This window comes from Scardinius erythrophthalmus (genome assembly GCF_964197995.2).
Source record: "Scardinius erythrophthalmus genome assembly, chromosome: 2".
Classification (NCBI taxonomy): Eukaryota; Metazoa; Chordata; class Actinopteri; order Cypriniformes; family Leuciscidae; genus Scardinius; species Scardinius erythrophthalmus.
This window is the reverse complement of record NC_138222.1, coordinates 7076486-7097093: the sequence shown is the minus strand read 5'-3', so window position 1 is coordinate 7097093 and position 20608 is coordinate 7076486. Positions and strand designations below refer to the sequence as shown.

The 20608-nt window shown below is 37.8% G+C and overlaps 1 protein-coding gene across 2 annotated transcripts; it reads right to left on the bottom strand.

The window, feature by feature from the left end:
* Positions 1–357: 357 nt before the first annotated feature.
* Positions 358–12781, bottom strand: tmem176l.3b (transmembrane protein 176l.3b). Of its 2 annotated transcripts, none has more exons than XM_081359977.1 (7): positions 8582–8676; positions 7093–7275; positions 3271–3384; positions 2990–3046; positions 2768–2902; positions 1324–1446; positions 358–1225 (listed from the first exon to the last, which is right to left on the bottom strand). In XM_081359977.1, the coding sequence occupies exons 2-7, from the start codon at positions 7264–7266 to the stop codon at positions 1166–1168; spliced, it is 663 nt and encodes a 220-aa protein (XP_081216103.1). In that variant the 5' UTR covers positions 7267–7275; positions 8582–8676; the 3' UTR covers positions 358–1165. The 2 variants fall into 2 exon arrangements, with proteins under 2 accessions (XP_081216103.1, XP_081216102.1); XM_081359976.1 differs by lacking the exon at positions 8582–8676 and adding an exon at positions 12507–12781 and having other exon boundaries at positions 1027–1225.
* Between the last annotated feature and the right edge of the window lie 7827 nt (positions 12782–20608).

Below are 20608 nucleotides of genomic sequence, written 5' to 3'. Positions count from 1 at the left end.
CATGTGACTGGTTTTGTGGTCCAGGGTCATATGTATATATATATATATATATATATATATATATATATATATATATATATATATACAGTGCAATGCATAAGTTAATACACCCATGCTAAAGTTGACTAAAAAGAGGAATAAAAAATCATATTTTGGAAATTTAACTTAATGCCTTAATTTAAAAAATTAGGAAAAATCCAACCTTTTAGGACACCAATTTTCTTTGTGAATGAATAATGTATCGTAAATAAATAAATGTTCTTCCTTAAAATACATGGTGCATAAGTGTGTACACCCCTATGTTAAATTCCCATGCAGATTTTTTATTTTTAAGTATTTTTTTTTTTATTAATTTTTAGGATACTATGCATCCTGATAAAGTTCCCTTGGCCTTTGGAATTAAAATAGCCCCACATCATCACATAGCCTTCACCATACCTAGAGATTGGCATGGGGTACTTTCCATAAGATCATCTCTCAATGCAAATCAAACTAGCTTTTAGGCTAACTGAAATAAAACCATATTTGGTGTCCTAAAAGGTTGGATTTTTCCTAATTTTTTAAATTAAGGCATTAAGTTCAATTTCCAAAATATGATTTTTTATTCCTCTTTTTAGTCAACTTTAGCATGGGTGTATTAACTTATGCATTGCACTGTATATAGGGAGCCAGCATCTCTTGCCCCACCTGAGGAAAGCGAAATACATAAATCAAGTCAGGTGAGAGGAGGCATATAATGAAAGTTGCACCTCAGAGCCTGTGATTATCATTAAACTTGCAGTGTATATAGAGGATTTGATGACTAATGATCAGTGTTTAAAAACATTAAGTGAGTTGAGTTAATATGGACATGTATAATATTATATAATGTTACCAATATGATGTCCTTAACTGGAGAAATGTCTAAATATCATGGAAATGTAACATTTATTTATATTGAACTAAAAAAATTACTTTTTTTGTGACAGTTTGTGACAGGGACATTAATATGCAGCGGCCAAATAGAAATAATACATCACTTTCTTTAAAGTCGGTTTTTAATATTTTAAAAAAGTAGCTCCAATGTCTTTTTGCAAAAAGAGATTTTTGCCATTCCATAAGAGAGAAAAAATGTACATGTATATAACAACGCTACAATGCATATTTGATTTTTTATGTTGTTTTTCTAACATACATGACTGAGCTCTTCTTTGAGTGGCTTGTAAAAGTGAAGGTCCTCCACAGACTGCAAAAAAGAAAGAAAGATTAATCCACTGAACAGCTTTCTGAAATCACCATGCACACTGCAGTTGGTCTGTTTTAATTGAAGTGATAATACCGCACCTTTGCACTCACACCCGTTTCAAACAACAATTCTTTCAAAGTCAAGACAGTGAAACTGAGGGTCACACAGAGCTGAAGGCCTGAAAAGATCATCATAGTGACATCCACTCCTTCACGGATCATCTAGAGTTGGGAAAGATCAGCGTGTCAGTGAATAAAAGCAATCTGACAGCAAATTCCTACACAGTGTCTCAATCCAAGTGACTTGTCACTGTACTGAAGCCAAAGCAAATTGGAAATCTGCGAGATATAACATTTGTATTAAGTGATAGTGTATCTCTCTTTATCTAGACTAACGTTAGATGTATAAACCTGAAAAGAGAGAGAGAAAAAAATATGCTTATGTTTGTTTCAAGGAAAGCGAAATGATCACTTAGCATTTTAATTTCATTACTTTTCTGCTTTTTCCCATAGAAAGATGCATGTCTTTCCCTACTGTTAAAAAATAGGGCTATCAAATAAATGAAAAAATTAAAATGTATCAGTAATAATATAAAATTAGGAAAATGTGCTAAAAAGTATTGCTTTATTATTTATTACAATGATAAACATTAATTAAAAGTACTTTTAATGAATATCTCAATCTTACATGTTAACTTTGAGAGCCCTAAAAATACATTTTGTAAAATATTTTTTGTTTTCTCTGTCTCTCTCATATTTTGTACAGACCCCTTAGCACACTCTTGCCAAACCTGAAAATGAAAATTGATTTGTGGGCCACATTCATAAATAAACAAAGACTTTAGATATACAAAGATGGTGCACTCATAATACTATGAATGAGAGAATGTGCAAAGCGCAATATGGCAGAATAAGTCCCGCCTTCTAAGTAAAAGAGCCAATCAGTAATTGGTAAAGTCATTGCGCCACTGCAGCTGCTTTAGAAACAGTCCGACGCTATCTCAAGACCAGTTCTTACGAGTGAGTACGAGGTGGCTAATTCGTATGAATTCGTATAATTTATGTTTACAATCCAGGTATGTTTAGGGGCGGAGTCAGGGGAAGGTCATTCGTATGAATTCATACGAATTAGGCAACTCATAAAATATGTACTATTTAGCAAAAATCTTACGAATTCGTACGAGTGAGGTCATATGAATTTGTACGAATTAGCCACCTTGTAAAATATGTACGCGTATTGGCTGGTTCAGCCTGACAAATGCAGTTTTTCGTCATGATTTGAGCATTATGAGATTTCATTGATGATTTCAAATATGAAATTTACTCGTAAGCTTGGTGAACAGCTTTGGAGAACTGTTGTTTCCCCATTCAAACAGATAGGAGCTGTACTTGCATGACTGAAATAGCTGCCCGAGCGGTGTTTCAAAGATGGCCGCCGAGTGAAATGACTTGCCTTAAAGCGACTTTGGTTTCAACTACTATAAATTGAGAGTCTTTGTGTGACTTGGAATTGTAACTTTTAAATAAAAGAAAGGATAATTACCTTAACATCATAGTTCATATGCTCATAGTACTGAACTTCAGTACCCTGAAAGCTCACCAAGTCCCATGAATACAGTGCTAGGCCTATCATAGCCAGAACAGCACTGACTTTGTTCAGGACCACAGCGACGAGACTCTGTAATACATAAAATCACAATGACATCTTAAAAATACCCTCTCCAAATCAGAGATGTCTGAATGTATGTGACTGTTAAAGACCTACCAGAAAATAACTGGGAATCTGAGCTGCAACAATAGACACGATTCCAACTACAAGGAACTAAAATAAAAGCAAAAAAAAAAAAATCTTCAAATTTGTCCATCGAAAGTTCAGACACGATTAATTAGAGTATTGAAAATCAGCAAACTTCCCATCATTCTGAAAATCATCAAAATGTGAACTTCATGTTAACAACACCCTGATTGTTAATTCAGATTAACTTTGTGAAACTTATTTCACAATTTAGAAACACAAGAATAAGCAGAATGAGGAATAATTCTTACCACACCACCAAGCCAAAATGGAACATTAGACATCATAATGTGATCGTGTATCCCAAAGCTTAAAAATAAAATCCCGGTCAAAACATTGAGGATTCCTACTATAATCTGCACAATCTATGGAATGAAAGAACAATTTATACACCAGTTTGTATTGTGATGAATCTCAAAATGTACATCATTACATGTTTTGCATTGCATTGTCCAATAATTACATTACATCACTTTCATTGCAATTGCATTTCAAAGTCTAGATCTTGTCTCAAATCCAACATTTATAACTTTTCTTTAAATTATCATTGAAGCTCAACAAGTATGAGTTTTACCCATGAGTGAAAACCATTTATAAATGTGTCAGCAGAAAAACACATCTTTTTAACATAATATAAAGTGAAAAATGTTATACAGTTTAATTACTTGTATTTCAGTGTTGATGTTTGTCAAGTTTAAAAACGCCATTTACTTTTATTTTATTCAAATATTTCAATCGGTTAATCATCATATGATAAATAGTCAAGGCTGGAATTCACTACACAACTTTTAAAATCTGAAGAGATTTTAAAGGGATAGTTCGGCCAAAATTGATATTAAACCCACGATTTACTCACCCTCAAGCCGTTCGAGATGCATATGTCAATCATTTTCAGTTATTTTAGAAAATGTCTTAGATCTTTCAGTGGTTATAATGTGAAGTTATGAGGTTCTACGTCACGATGCTTCCTTCCTACGCTACGTCCTACGTCATACGCCAGCCTTCATCTCCGTGAACGCACGTCAACCGCTACCGGAAGCCAGTTATTTTTTATTTATAAAGTTTTAAATATGTATATTTTTACGACAAAACCGCACGGATTACCCTCAGAAGGCCTTCTTTTATCCCCCTGGAGCCGGATGGATTACTTTTGTGAAGGATGCATGCACATTTTTGGGACTTGAAGGAGTGGAACCCATAATTTCACATTATAACCACTGAAAGATCTAAGACATTTTCTAAAATAACTGAAAATATGTTCGTCTGAAAAATGATTGACATATGCATCTCGAACGGCTTGAGGGTGAGTAAATCAAGGGTTTAATATCATTTTTGGCCAAACTATCCCTTTAAAACACTACGAAAATTTGGAAAAAAATAAGAATAGACATGAAAAAGCAGTGCGTTTTCTAAAATTACAGACGATATGAGATGTAAATAGTGACCATGTTATGGAGGATGATCAGATATTTCTTTTCATTTTATTATTAATTTGTGTTAACTTCACTCAAATAGCATGATTGGCCAGCTACAGAGAAACTGGCAGCCGGACAACAGACAAGTGAACCATTCTGAGTGGCAACCTCACTACTCATTCTACCAGCACGGTTAAGGAAACTGTGCTGAGAACACCGGGCTGAGAACGGTTTGTAATCATGCCGTGCCGAACCAAGCTCAAGTGTTAGTTCACCCAAAAATGAAAATGTTGTCATGGTAAAAATGTTTTGGGTAAAAACATTCGGCCCGATGGGGGTAAAGCAGCTATACTCTGACTTGAAGCTAAAAAAACCTGGTTCATTGGTGATTTCAAATATGAAATTTAATGGTAAGCTTGGTGAACAGCTTTGGAGAATTGATGTTTCAATTCTGAAATAGCTGCTTGAGAGACGTTTCAAAGATGGCCGCCGAGTGAAATGACTTGCCTTAAAGCGACTTTGGTCACTGACTTGAAGCTAAAAAGATCTGGTCACCATCATACACGATTTTCTGCAAAACCTGTCAACTTCAAATGCTGAAAATTGGGGGCAAAGATCTGGGGCCTCATTTATAAAACTGTGCGTAGGAGCCTTACTAAAAGTGTACGTGCGCCCGAACGTGCGCCCGAAAGCTAAAAATGGCGTACGCAAAAAAATATTCAGACTTATAAAACCGTGCGTACGCCAGAACCTGCGCAGAATTCACTTTATAAATCCCAGTCAGCGGAAGATTGTGAGTACATGCGTCTCCACCCGAAATAACCATATATGGAGCTTACAACGCCTAGTTTTACTATGCAGATCCTCATCTACATATCATTTGCATATGATTATTCATCCACGTGATAACTTAAACGTTATCACGTGGATGAATAATCATATGCAAATGATATAAAGGAACAAGAAACATTACATTAATACAAATCAAGTAGTTGTCTATCCTTGCCTTGTTTTTGAATAGCCTACATAAATCAAATAGTGTAAAATACATTTCAGAGAAAGTTTTTCTCAATCTTTTCCACTTGCCGAATTGTATTTTTAATTGATTTATATTTTCAATGGAAACAGATAGGCCTTGGGCATTATTTGCACGAAACTATTTTCTCAGACAATCTGGTATTATCATGATAAGCAATTATCTCTGTGGTTAAAACATTAAAGCACGCCACAGGAAAAGTGTTCAAAAACAATCGCATCCACAACAAATATTTCTAATGATTGAATTTAAAAAAATGTTGTAACTTCAGTAGGGCTGTTTTCGACTAAGGATTTTCATAGTCGAATCTGATTCGTTAGATTTTGCCGTAGTCGACTGATAGTCGAACCTTTTTTCTTTATTCTTTTTTTTTTTTAGATAGCAGCTAGATTTTTTCCATTTCAAACAAAAGAGCTAAAAAACACATATATATCACACATATATCATAACATTTCATAAACACGAGGAGCAATATGAGAGGGAAATTTGGTAATTGTTGTTTAGGTACATTAAACAACGTAAAGCTTTTTAACGCACATGAGAACCGTGTGGAGTCAGCTTTTTAACGCACATGAGAACCGTGTGGAGTCAACTCACAGCCGCTCCGCAGCCCTGCTGAAAATGTGAAGCAGAAACGCTTAATAACAGATAACGTCCATAATAATTGGACTCTGGGTTCGATTTTTTTTTATCATTTTAAGTGGTTATGTGGAGCAACATGAGAGGGGAATTTGGTAATCATTGTTTAGGTACATTAAACCATGTAAAGCTTTTAACGCGCATGAGAACCGTGTGGAGTCAACTCACAGCCGCTCCGCAGCCCTGCTGAAAATGTGAAGCAGATTTTTGAATACTTTTTTATTTATTTACATTAGTAAGCTACAGGACATCGTCTTTCAAAACATGACCTGAAAAAATAAAATAAAAATGGTACCCAGCCCTTCTGAAAATGCGAATGCGTCTCTGTCCCCAGCACATTTCAAACCAAACTGACGCCCATGTATTCCACTATGAGGTTCATAGTCGAATCAGACCTCTCCGAATCGAATCGTCGAATCCTCGACTATTAGAAGTCAGCCCTAAACTTCAGTAATGATTTCATGTTTAAGAGTTTAACTCCATTAATTTGAATGGCATATTTAATATAAATGTTTCTATCAGAAGTATTTTATTTATTTCAACTGTTATTTGCGTCAGTTTCACTAAACGGCTCAACACGCTCGCTGCCGCGGACATTTAAGAAGGGATGGATATTTGCTTCAAGTGACAGGCTTGGTGATTGAAATTGTATTTGTATAATCTTTCTGTATATGTTTAATTTTCTTTAGATTTTCTGTATAAAAGTGACCAAAAATACATTTAACTCCAGCTCACCATCGGTGTCGCCAAAGTGCTCCATCTCCAAAACGTTCGTACGCATGGGTCAGAGTTTGCGTGCAGGTGCGCAAATTTTCCCGTCAAGTTTTTCTTTATAAATCCCACCTTTTGCGCAGGAACTGGCGTACGCATGTTTTCAGCCCCGTTTTGTGCGTACGCAAGCTTTATAAATGAGGCCCCTGGCCTAAAGTCATGTAGTGTTTTCCAGCCTTTTGTTGTAATGTCTGTTTCAGCGTCTATCTCACCCCAAGCGCCGTATAGATGCCCATCTTCTTTGATTTCACATGCTGTGACACGGCACACACTGGACTATAACACAGAGTGCCCAGGATCTGGCACAGTATCGGCCATTTGCTGTTGGGGTTTGAGGTGATGGTGATCACTGTCACCCCTTCACCCTGAGACATTGTCAGAGACATCCTGCAAATCTGAGTAGACAGAAACAATAGAGTTTAACCTTCCAACAGGTGATAATGGCTAGTCCTCTTGTGTTTACTGCTTTTAATTTTGAGGACAGCCAAAGTATAAGTATTTTAATAAATGTATCATTACAGGCAAGGGTGCAGTTTTAATTTTAACATTGGCGGAAACATTACCTATGCAAGCTTGTTTCCGCCACAGAATAAAACATTTTAAAAGATAACAGCGACTTTTTGTCTCACAATTGCGAGTTTACATCTTGAAATTCTGACTTTATTTCTCAGAATTGAGAGATATAAAGTCAGAATTGCGTGATAGTCTGAATTACATGTTATAAAGTGAGAGTTGTGAGATATAAACTCACAATTACGTGTTATAAAGCCAGAATTGTGATATAAACTCGCAACTGCATGTCCAGTTCTAAGGATAAAAAATGTATATCTCACAATTCTGAATTTTAACATGCAATTCTGACTTTATATCTCCCAATTGAGTGTCATTAAGTCAGAACTGCGAGATATAAACATACAATTCTGAGAAAAAAAGTCAGAATTGCGAGTTTATATCTCACAATTCTGACTTTATAACTTGCAGTTGCGACTTTATATAAAACAATTCTGAGATAAAAAGTCAGAATTGCAAGATGTTTATTCTGTTATAGGCTACAAGCTTCCATAGATACCATACTAAACCAGCAAATTACAATTTAGCTTTCTGTAATTCATGAATGAATAGCATTCATTCATAACTAAAATAAATTGTATTCGGGGTTACATTTAATTTTGTACTTTTTAAATTACAAGCTTTAATCTATAATAACAAAATAATGAAATCTCTAATGTTTTAACTAATAGATAGCAACACTATCTGTCTATTCCTGAGTTGGTTTAGTTCCTGTTTCTTGCTATTCATCAGCCCTAGTGTAGCCTAGATGTGTTTTCCCTTGTACTTGGTCAGTGGCTGTTGCTTGCAACTTTTGTTTTGCCTCATTCATTTAATAAAACATATTGAGCCTCTACCCTCTGCTTTGCTGCATGTACCTGTCATAACTTTACTCTGTCTGTAGTGAAAACCTTTGTTAATAAAAATGTTCATGTTATTTCATGTTTATGCATGTAAACAGACTGAAAGTTTCTTTTAGGTAGAACAAGGTGTGAATATTCCAGTTTGCTGAAATTAGATTGCCAAGATAAAAATCACAATTATTACCTGATTTCACCACGACACAATTATTATTCTTTATCTAGCCTACATTTACAATCTACATTTACAAATCATTTACAGATCGCACGAGAAAGACAGTGTTAAACTCACCTTGAATGAGACGGAGTCAGTTACAATCCAGCAAAGTTTCACTCTCTTTGTCTCTGACAAACACAGAACTTGTTTTTTTCTTTCTCGACAGTGACACCCCTTTGGATTTCCCCAAAAGTGAAAGAGAAATGTTGTTTGTCCAAACACCCGCAAACTCGCGGGAGAAGGAAGTTACGAGAATGAAAATATAGGATAGATGACTGTAAATGGGTGTTTTCAAAATAGTACCATTTCAATGTTATAGTCTTGAAGGAGTGAATGAAAATGAGTAAGCAAATAATAAACAAGTAATAATCATTCGAAACTTTGCAAACTGGCAGCTTCAGTAATGAAAAGATTTATCTGAAACTCTGTCATGGAAACTAGTATGTATAAACCATAATTAAACAATTTAATAATTAATTTAAAAGGAATTTATACCTGAATGTGATATCACGCTACTTCTCTCTGTATGACGAGTCATGCAGGTACTGGGCAGAGGTAACAAAGTAGGCTACATTTCCTTGAGTAGGCTACTGTACTTTTTGAGAACCTGCACTTTGCTTGATAATATTTTTTATATTTATTTTAAAGTCATATTTTTAATATTTCTATAAAAACTAGATGTACCGCATGGCGGTACAAAATATGACCGCCGCTCAGGCCTGCACTGGCTTTCCACAAAAAGAAATGACGTGGAGCAATTTGGCTGTATTGTGTGTTTATGTAGGCTATATCTAAAAAAAAGTAGTAGTATGTGCATGTCTGTCTGTGTGTGTGTGTGTGTATGTGTGTGTGTCTGTGTGTGTGTGTGTGTGTCTGTGCGTGTATGTATGCGTGCGTACATGTGTGTGCGCGTGTGTGTTTGTGTGTGTGTCTGTGCATGTGGATTTGTATGTGTGTGTGTATGGGTGTGTGTCTGTGCGTGTGGATGTCAGTGTGTGTGCATGCTTGCGTTTGTTTGTATTCCTGCATGTGTGTGTGTGACAGTTAGGGTTGCCAACTTCAGAAAAGGAAAATGCGGGACAATCGTGGTTATTTATAGGAAAATGAGGGACACTCAAAATATTTGTACTGTATCACAGTGTACGTCATTTCAGTGTCTGCAGTTAAGTTTGTGTTTAAAAGGTTATCAGACATAAACACATTTGTATTGCTTAACCTATTTATGTATTTAATTCTAAAAATAATTTTAATGTCATACATGAAAAAAGTCACATTACAAACAAACCATAGTTCAAAATAACAGCATTTATCTAAAATAGAAAGTTTTTTTAACATTATACACTAGGCTTACAGTTCAAAAGTTTGGGGTTAGTAAGATTATTTTTTGGGAAAAAAAAATAAAGAAAGTAATTGCCTACTTTTATTCAGCAAGGATGCATTACATTAATCAAAAGTGACAGTTAAGATAATGTTACAAAAGCTTTCTATGTACTTTCTAAAAGCTTTAAAACATTAATAATAATCAGAAATGTTTTTTGAGCATATTATTCCCTCAGGTAGATTACATGTTTTCTTGCGTGGCTGGATGTTAGACTCATGAACAATAATCGTTGTTGCATTCGCCAAAATTGATTAGCCGAAATCAAAACGTGGACAGTGAAAGGAAATTACCGTTAGCGCGAGACGAGTCCGGCTTGAAGCGGAAGCGACCAGACGGCAGAGGATGTTCGCAAATCAAACAATGATTTTTCTCAAAACAGTGATTAAAAAAAGCTGTGATTGGATGATGACAGGTGTCGGTGATCATTCTCAAGTGTCGTGGTCAGCACTGCTGCTGTTGCTGTTGTATCAGTCAGTGGTTTATCAGCTTGTCAAAAAACGGGACACGGGAGGTCACGCAAGGGACAAATAAATTAGGCCCAAAATGCGGGACGTCCCGCCTAATTCGGGACAGTTGGCAACCTTAGTGACAGTATCCATAGATATCATATAAAGGCTAAATGTCTTAAGGCGGAGTCACTTCCGGCATCACCGGCGGCCATCTTAGAAAATTGAGCAAGTTATGGTTATTTAAAAGTACATGCACCATGTTACGAGTGAGCGAGCACCCTGTCGTAAGATGGCCGCCGTGTGCGGACGTCGACCTCCATTGGCCAGCAGCGCGGACGAGACATCTAGCCTTTATATGATATCTATGACAGTATCATCCTAAACCAGCAACCCTTCGCTCAACACCACCATCTACAGGCCGATGAGTGTACAGTCACTAAATGTGAACATAAATGAATTTATTTTATACCCCCCCATGGATGAAATTCTACGAAACTTAGCATACCCCAGAGGATGTCAAGTTAATCATACACATGAAATATGGTGCAGTTCTGAACATCTCAACTGAAGATAGGGGCGATTAAAGCAGAATAATATTGCATTTTCATTTTTTATGGGAGGGGCGCAAATCACAAATGAGTGATTATGGGCTAGGTTGATGTGGGCCCTTAAGAGCAACATACCATAAAATGTCTTCATCCTCGGTGCCACGGTTCAGGTAGTTATTTAGGAAAAACTGCATTTTTTGGGTTTGGGGGGGCCCAGCGCGGGGGGGGGGGGGGGTGGCCCCCGGGGACCAAACGAAATTTTTCCGTAAAAGTCTAGTGGGGCTACATGCCCACCAAATTTCATGTTCCCCGGTGTTTCGGTGTCCCTGGTATCGTTGACGAAAAATTCAGTAGATGACAAAAAAAAAAAAAAAACCTTTGACAATCCCTATATGACCACTTTCGCTAGCTACGCTAGCAGTGGTCATAATAAATAAATAAATAAAAAAACCCACTGGGCGCAGACCAGTTAGCCTACGCGGAAATCCCGCTCTGCAGCTTATTTCATTGGTTAAGGTTACAATGACAGGTTTAGGCAGAGCCATATAGAGATATAGATATAGAGATATGGCTCTGGGTTTTTATCTCCCCCTTGCATTCATCATGGTGTCACTGAGTGTAAAACGCGAAAGGCGAAGCTTGAATTTCCAGGTATGTCACTCTTTGGCGAATGTATTTTCAAGATGGAGGCGCAACATGGTTGTCGCCATTCGAGCGACTCGCTAGTATGTATTATTAATGGCAGATTTTACGCTTACGAGAATACTTTATTTGCTGGTGGAAGTAATTACACATGAATGAGCACATATACTTTTGATAGAACAAAGTGTTTTTTGCTAAAAAGTTACACAGTGTAGCTTTAAAAATATATATTTTAGAATGTAATTAAATTTTGCAATATTTAGTTTTTACTGGTTTTGATCAAATAAATGCAGCCTTGGTAAGCATAAGAGACTTCTTCCAATTATTATTATTTTTTTTAACTTTTTCAATTATTCCAAACTGTTGACTAGTAGTGTGACTAAAAAGAGAAAGACGGTATGTGTCACAGTTTTGTATTCTGTTTGAGTTTGCTTTTCTGTTCTGTTCTAGTGTTTTGCGGTTAGTTTGTTCATTGGTTTCCTATGGTTCCCTGCCTGTTTGTTTCCTTGGTTACTAATTGATTGAGTATTCTGTTCAGGTGTGTCTAGTTAATTACCTCATTAGCTCCTTTGTTGCCCTGATAATTTAAAGAGATATTTTACCCAAAAAATTTAAATTCTGTCATAATTTACTCACCCTCATGTTGTTCCAAACCTTTATGAGTTTCTGTCTTCTGCTGAACATAAAAGAAGATATTTTGAAGAAAGTTGGTGAACAGACAGTTGACAAATAAATACTATGGAAGTCAATGGCTAACATCAACTGTTTGATTACCAACATTCTTCAAAATATCTTCTTTTGTGTTCAACTTGAGGGTGAGTAAATGATGACAACATTTTCATTTTTGGGTGAACAAATTTTTGTGTTCTGTTCTGTATCCTTAGTACCCTGAGTGTTGTTAAAATAAACTGAAGACTGCTGCGTTAGATCCTGTTCCAACTTGATTTGCAACTGTGACCGGATCAGTTGCATCACTTTACCTGTTTTATCTCGGAGAACTGATCAAGTTTCTGGTAAACACCCCATCCCATTGTTAACCTTGTTCTTCCACTTGAGATCAGTCTCTCCCTGGACTTGCAGTCATTCTCTCTCCTCTGATGCTGCAGTCTTGAAGCCGTGTGTCAAGAGATCAGCTCTCTTTAGACTGATCGACTCTCAAATATTAGTATAAGAAGGATCTCTAACTACATGCTGATGGCTTTGTTATCCTGATCTTATCTCTCTGTAGCTGTCGCTCTCACTTCCTTTCTTGTATAAGTTCTCTGCTTTTGCTGAGTCTCATTAACTTAACACACCATAAACCAGCATTTCCAGAGCCACATGAATCAAGACAGATGGTTGATTAAGCCATATTCTGATCGTGACTAAATCTTAAAGTCACAGAGGGAGGATAATATATCATTTAGGATGTGAAAAATGCATAATTCTTCATAAATTGCATTTTTACGTGACACAAAATACCCTGTAATGACAAAAAAAATCTGAGATTGCTACAGACAGCAATTAATGTTTTACAAAACTCGTTCACATCAGCATTGGTGCTGCCTGGCATTTAAGTGTTATTTAGTTCCTCTTTGTTCAATGGTTATGATGAAGTATGTCTTTCTTGTGACATTCAGAGTTTGCTTGAAGAATTTCATTGTCATTTTAGTGGAACAAATACACAAAACAGATTTGGCCTTACATAATAAGCCTGGAGAGCTGACTTGACAGCGTTGCCCGGGGTATCTCAATTTATTGCACGCTACAGTGGAGGATAATAGGATTTGACAGATTATGTGAAAAGTTATAAACTTTATGTATGGGTTTTTGACACCCATCTTTGGGCATTTTGACCTCAGCAGGATCTAATTGTCCTGTTATGTGTGAAAGATCATAAAATCATGATTGGCATCTAAAACTCAGGTGTGGATCGACTGAAATATGAACACAACAATGACCAAAGACATCTAAACTAATCAAAATCAGGACATTATGTCACAAGATGCGACTGAAAAATGCTCAAGCATACCTATTTTTTCTCGTCATAAGAGCAATGTTGCCCATTACAGTTCGGTACAGGCGTCGAAATCGCCATCTCCTCGCAGCAGATCTTCATTTGTATGTGTAACAGAGTAATTCCTGGCTCTGTTTTGACTCCTTTACACATTTTATAAGATCTGTGCAAGTTCCCAGCTGTTAAAAAAAACATTATATTATGTACACACCGAAATCAATTAAGCCCAACACACAGCATTGTTTTGGATGTTCAATTGCAAAATGAACATCATAAAAGTTTTTTTTTTTTTTTTTTTTTTTACGTATTTAGGTTCAGTGTTAAAAATGACAGTGTGAACATTACAGTAAGAGTACCAGGACTAAATGTATAATTGTCTATTTAGGTATGGACCAAAAGGACCAAGAAAACAAACTACAAGTGTCAATACACCCTCAAACAAATTCTGTCATTGCAGTTCATTTGAATAAGTGAGAAAGCTGCCACACATACCCAGTTAACATACCCACACAAATAGAGGGAGACCCACCTTTAAAGGGGGAATCGGTCTGTGTCCTTGTCAATTCTGGAAAAATACATTTACTTCATAAAAAAAAAAAAAAAAGATGAGCTCGCTTTTGTGGATGAGTCATGTATCCACTGCAGGAAGATGACCATCTCAGTGCTGCGGTCGAGACTCCAATACCTCCAAAGAGGTGGAGTCCCCTCTGCTATGCCCCAATCTATTTACTCTGCCCAGCAGAGGGCCACTTCAGTGAACAGACAGGGTGACCTGAGGATCACAGTGGGGTCCCCCACTCCTCTAGCGCATCGCAAGCTGTGGAGCTTCCGGCAGAGATTGCTGGTCCTTCTCATGGGGGACCAGGCTTTTAATTCGGGGCTCTGGCGGTGGATCAGATGTCGATCGCTACATCAGAGGGTGGGCTAGAGTCCTCCGGGGATGAAGACTCAGCTGCGCTGCCCAGTTTGGGGAGAATAGCGTTGATCAAGTCTGACCCTGAGCTGACGGCAATGATAGGGTGTCCAAGGGGTACATGGAGATCCCTCTGGTGGAGCGTGCGGTAGCGATGCAATTGTGTCCACAAAGTGCTGCCACCTGGAGAGGTAATCTGCTTCTCTCATCAAAGGCCTGTAAGTTCTCATCCAGGATGCGGTCTAGAACTTTGCCCAACATTTCTTGGCTGCACAAAAGCAGACGGAGGCGATTAAGCACACCCTGCCCTGGTGTCCCCCCACCTGCTCGTGACCGAGGGCGCCCACCTGTGGCTTCCTCCTCTGCTCCCGCACGGCCTCAGCAGCAGCCTCCACCTAGGCCGCAGCACAGAGCCAGTCACAGGAAAGGGCAGCAGTCCGGCCCAGCCCCTGCCCGACACTCCAAGCATCAGGCCAAGCGGCGTACATTAGACGGGCAACCCAGAGATGGAGGGAGCAACTCTTTGGAAGATGGTGATCTAACCACTCCCTCCCCCGGCGGAGGGCCAAGTGGAGAATCTTTTGTTGAGTTTTATTTCTGTTCCCAAATTCCCAAAAAAAGAGCAGTTTCCTCTATCTCTGGGTCCCATGAGGGCACGGATGGCAGTGTGCGACGCTATGCCTTGCCGCTCTCATCCTCCTCTTCTATTGCCAGCCCGCAGCTCGGTGCTGTCTGATGATGTGATGCCTTCTCCCTGCCGAGCTGTGGATCCAGATGAGTATTGCACCGCGCACTCAGACCCCAATTCGGGACGCTATGCCTTCCATTCCACTGCCAGTTGTTTCAGGGTGGACGAGGAACAGGTCTTGCTAGTTGCGCCCTACAGGCCAAACAGGACCTGGTTCCCAGAACTCATACTCCTCGCGACAGCCCCTCCCTTGTGCAGTCTTCTGAGGAAGGACCTACTTTCTCAGAGACGGGGCACCCTTATGGCACACGTGTCCGGACCTCTGGAACCTCCACGTGTGGTCGTTGGACGGGACTTGGAGGACTTAGGTGATCTACCCCCGGCTGTGGTAGACACCATCACTTTGGCGAGAGCACTTTCACGCTTATGCCTTGAAGTGGAACCTGTTCATGAAATGGAGCTCTCACAGCACATCATGATGCAGTACATGGTAAATCTGTGGGAAAGCGTGATCTGATCATCATGTTCCTGAGGGGCGTGAGGAGGCTGAATCCAACCCGCCCTCACCTTGTACCCTCTTGGGACCTCTCCTTGGTCTTAGCAGCCTTACAGATAGCGCCCTTTGAAGCGCTGCAGTCGGAAGAGCTTAAAATTCTCTTCAGTTGGAGCTCCTGACTGCATTCGCTTCTGTTAAGAGGGTAGGGGACCTACAAGCATTTTTGGTCTATGAATCGTGCCTAGAATTCGAACCAGCCAACTCTCATGTAATCTTGAGATCCCGGCCCAGATACGTGCCCAAGGTTCCTATTACTCTCTTCAAGGACCAGATGGTGAACCTGCAAGCGCTGCCCCTGGAGAAGGCAGACCCAGCCCTTGCTTTGCTCTGTCCCGTCCACGCTTTGCACGTGGACCGAACACAGAGCTTCAGGACCTCAGACCAGCTTTTTGTCTGCTATTGAGGCCAGCAGAAGGGAAAGGCTGTCTCTAAGCAGAGGTTGGATGCCATCGTCTTGGCTTACCAGACCAAAGGCGAGCCGTGCCCCCTTGGGGTGAGAGTTCTCACCTGTCAACGGGTCACCTGTTGCACATCTCGCACACCAATGTGCAAGTTTAGTTTATACTCGAAGTTGATTGGGCTCTCAGGTGAGATCCCAATTTGTCAGTTCAGTTGTAAAGACTCTGTTCCCTCCTTCAGGGAACAGGAGTTTCAATAGTAACCTAGACAACCTTCACCCCTCACTATTGTTTTCCTCCAGTGAAAATGAAAACGTGAAGACACTTTAGAAAATGTATTATTGTGGAAATTGTTAAAGACACAATCACACTGTAAAAATTATTTGTTGGTTTAATTTTAAGTAGCCTAATCTGGTTGCCTTGAACTGCTGAATGACAGAGACAGAGAAACATAATTTATTTATTTTATTCTACTAAATAATGACCAAGCAGTTGACTGTGACATGTATAGCCTTAGAATAAAGGGACATGTGGTTTTTGACGTCACTTTGAATTATAGAAAGTGGCAAATTAATAGATTCATCTTCTTTCATGTTTTTAAATAGAAAAAAAGGATGTAATATAGGGAAGATTAAACATATTGCCAATCTAGACAATTACAGTAATATAAGGTTTTTTGTCTATATTCTAAATTATTAATTAATACACTATTCAGGGATTCACTTGTTTTGGTAGTGTAGAACCCACTGAATGTATTGTGCCTGCCTACCCTAGTATACAAACGTTCACGGCAGATGTTAAATAGTGTAATAACTGACATGGCTAGCATGCTAAAATGCACTATTGCTATAGATATCTAACACAGAAACTGAAATATATTAGGTTAGTTCAACAAAACATTATTTGTTTAAAGGAACTTGTTTTTGACTTCTTGTAGAAATTGCAAAGGTTTTCCCCAGTTTATTTGTTTATTGGACAAACCTTTTTCGCTGTTTACATATATTTATTAGAAGTCTTTTGGCATTATATTCATTTGATATTATTTATCATCACAGTTCTTCAGGAAGCAATTAATCTCTTACCTCCATAGATGATGGTATAGCCTTTCATTTGGAGTGTTGGTCCCAGTACTAATACTAGACAATGGAAATCTGCCAATGTCATCTTTCCCCAGCAACTGCACATAAAGTGCCATCTGCTCTGAGTATCGGATTGAAGAACATTTCTTTGATACTTCTGCTTAGTCATGAAATAAAAACGTTCTATCTTCTCTGCAGTGACTCACTCTTCCTCCTCAGCACAATATGTTCTTGTGTTAACCTTTCGCTCAGGCTGTCACTCTAAACAAGTTTGTTCTGGCGATTGACAGACTTGCACATGCCTTTAGGTGTTCTTAGAAATACATTGAGGCACATATAGATCAAATAAGGCTGAAAACACATAGCCAGTCTGTCATAATTAACTCCGTACAAGCAGTTCTTTAAAAATAGCCGTCTTTGCCCTTTCATGCGCTCAGTATGCTGGAATATTGGGATAGTGATGGTTCATATAAAGAGTGAGCCAGCAGCAAATGAAAAAGCACAGTATTTTAACAGATGAATAATCTGCTGCAATTAGGATAAAGAATTAGAATGTAAGGTGGAAATGAAAATGTTATGCCTCACAGGGTCTGTTCATTTTCCCTGTACAAGGGACAAAACCCTAACATAGGCTAAAAATCTTTGGTGGTATTTTAATAATAAGACCTGAGAGTCTTGATAAGAGATGTACTGCCTATTATTACCAGGATGTAAATTAAGGAAAGAAAGAGAGAATTACAGACAATAGAGAATGAATTATTCATTGGGATTCATGAAGAGGTGGAGCAAATTACATCAGAGAATTCTCCACAGCTTTTTCTTCTTTTCTGCTTTTTAAGATTTCATTTACCTTTCTCTGACAAAGATTAAGATTAAAATGTACTGTATACGCAAGTGACTACAGATATAAAACTGTACAAAAATGTAATTATTTATTAAATTGAGGTATTTATTTATATACCATATATAGATTATAGATATTTTTACATAATGATTCATGATTCTGTTATAATAGGGAGTGAAAGATGGGGGTATTTGTGTGCATTTACTGTAACATTTTCAGATGAGTTTAGCATGAACACGATGAATCATTCAGTCTAGTTCTTTAGTTGTAGGGAATTCAATGTGTTTTTTTTATTCATAATTAAGCTATTGCAAATCAAAAAAACATTTTGAAAAGGGCCATCTTGTCAGCTTTTTGGGTAAAATAACATTGTTTTCTGATCTAGATATCTAATATATGTGATTGTAGTATGAATATTGTTGGATCTGTGACGAATGCTTATGTTCCACTATTTTGGTGTCTGTAAATAAATGTAAAAAAAAAAGTAAAATGTAACTGAATAAGACAAATCAAATACTGTATTATAATAATTATTATATTATATAAAGGAACAACATGCCACTGGCAGATGTTTGCCCCAATTCTGAAGGGTTTGTCATCGCAAAAGTCTAAAATTGTTAATAGATGTATCCACTAATATGCCCTTAAGAAATTAACTTTTCTTATCAAAAAAAAAAAAAAAAGAAAAAAGAAAAAGAAAAACTCAGATGAATATTCTCCATTGACAAAATATTAGTAAATTAAAAAGCAAAACTGGGTCGGTCCCAATGTGCTTAGGGTCTCAATATGTTTGGGGGGCCCACAAGATGGTTCATACATAGGGGAAAAAAAGTTAAGGTGGGTTCTATACAGAACTCTTGGGTTCTTGACTCAATTTTAATAAACTTGAAAGGTTCTATATATGAAGGGCCTGACAGAACACTTTCTCCAAAGGGTGTAGTAAATGAGCAGATCATTACTTCCAATACTGAGATTTTGTTATGACAATTTTTTTTTTTACATGACCTCAGTCTAGGGCCCAACAAACCTACAGATGGCCCTGTAATACAAGTGGCTTTGGGCAAAAAAACAAACAAAAAAAACCCTCTGCTAAGTACCTAAATATGTAGGTCAGTAGAGATGATCTCTTTTCTCTTTATTTTGAACAAAAAGCTGAGAAAATCACATTGTTTACCCCAAAGACTACAAAGTGCATAAGCAATGCTTTTATCACTTGTTTTTGCTGCTTCTTCACCTGGGTTTTTGTACATATTATACGAGTTGCCATTGAATAACATCCTGACCCGACCCTAAACCTATACCCGAGTCAGGTCGTACGAATTCGCCACCTTTTAATCACTCATACAAATTAGTCGTGAGATAGCATTGGAGATTCTGTACTCTTTCAGGAGATGCGTAATAGCGCCCCCTACCACATAACAGTGAAAACAGGGAAAGACGCAAAATTCCGTCAAATGGCGGGGAATGAGTTAACATACAGGAGGTGGGTGTTGTACAATGACAGGTAAATGAAACATTGTGCAATTTCAGATGTTTTCTGCCAAACGTAGCCAATGAATTTACACACTCTATTCCTTTAACCTCATGCCTAAAACCCTGTCTATCAAAGACACGTCAGCCAAACCTGAACACATAAATTTAGTTATTGTTCTTAAAAAACCTTTAAAAGATTTTTAACATATACTCGTGAAAATATTTGAGAAAGATTTCAAAAGTGTGTATTCATACTATAGTACTTAAAGAACTGTGTCTGTTCTTTTACTTCAGTAAAGGAAACAAAGTTTAAAGTGTGCAAATCAAGTTATGCAGTGCCAGTATTAAGCTTTTGCTTGATATGTCAGTTCCCTTCTAGAAAAGTAATTGTCTGCCATTAAGCTAAAGCAAAGTAAAAACATCACCATGGAAACCAGTAATATAAAGCATAATTGAGGGGGGAATCTTTGTAAACAGGCTGTGGCCTACCTTGATACAATGTTTCATTCAAAGAGACAAAACAGAAAGAAATGTGACCTGCTCAATTTTTCACTTTGACCCAGAAACACATTTTAAGGTTTATGCACTGAAGTAAAAAGAAATGTCTCAGTCGACATTTAAATGATTATATTTCAGCACTGGAAGCAGAAACATAATATTATCACTAGAAACCTGAGCAGAGACTTTTTACTTAAAACTCAAAATGTGTTGAGTTAATGTTAATGTCACAGAAGCTATATATAAAAGTCAGTATACTCACATTTCAAAACACAAGATAACATTTCATAAAGAAATAAATGAATAAATATGAAGTTTTGAATTATGTTAGGGCTTGAAAAAAAAAAAAAAACAACCACCTTGAAACTGAATAGACGTGGATAAATGGTTGTGTGGATTTATTCCCTTTCAGACACAAGAGCATCAGTGACACCAGTCTTTCATTAGGTGTGTTGGACTTAAAGCAGCGCTGCGCAGACTCATCGTGTGTGACATCAAAGTTCTGCAAGAGAGATTAGAGAGCAGTCGGTCAAACTGTCGAATTACTCTTGCGGTTCTTTGTTGTCATACACTGATCGGTCAGTGCAGCGCCGCTTTAAGTCGAACACACCTATTGTCTCCTTCAGATGCTATTTTT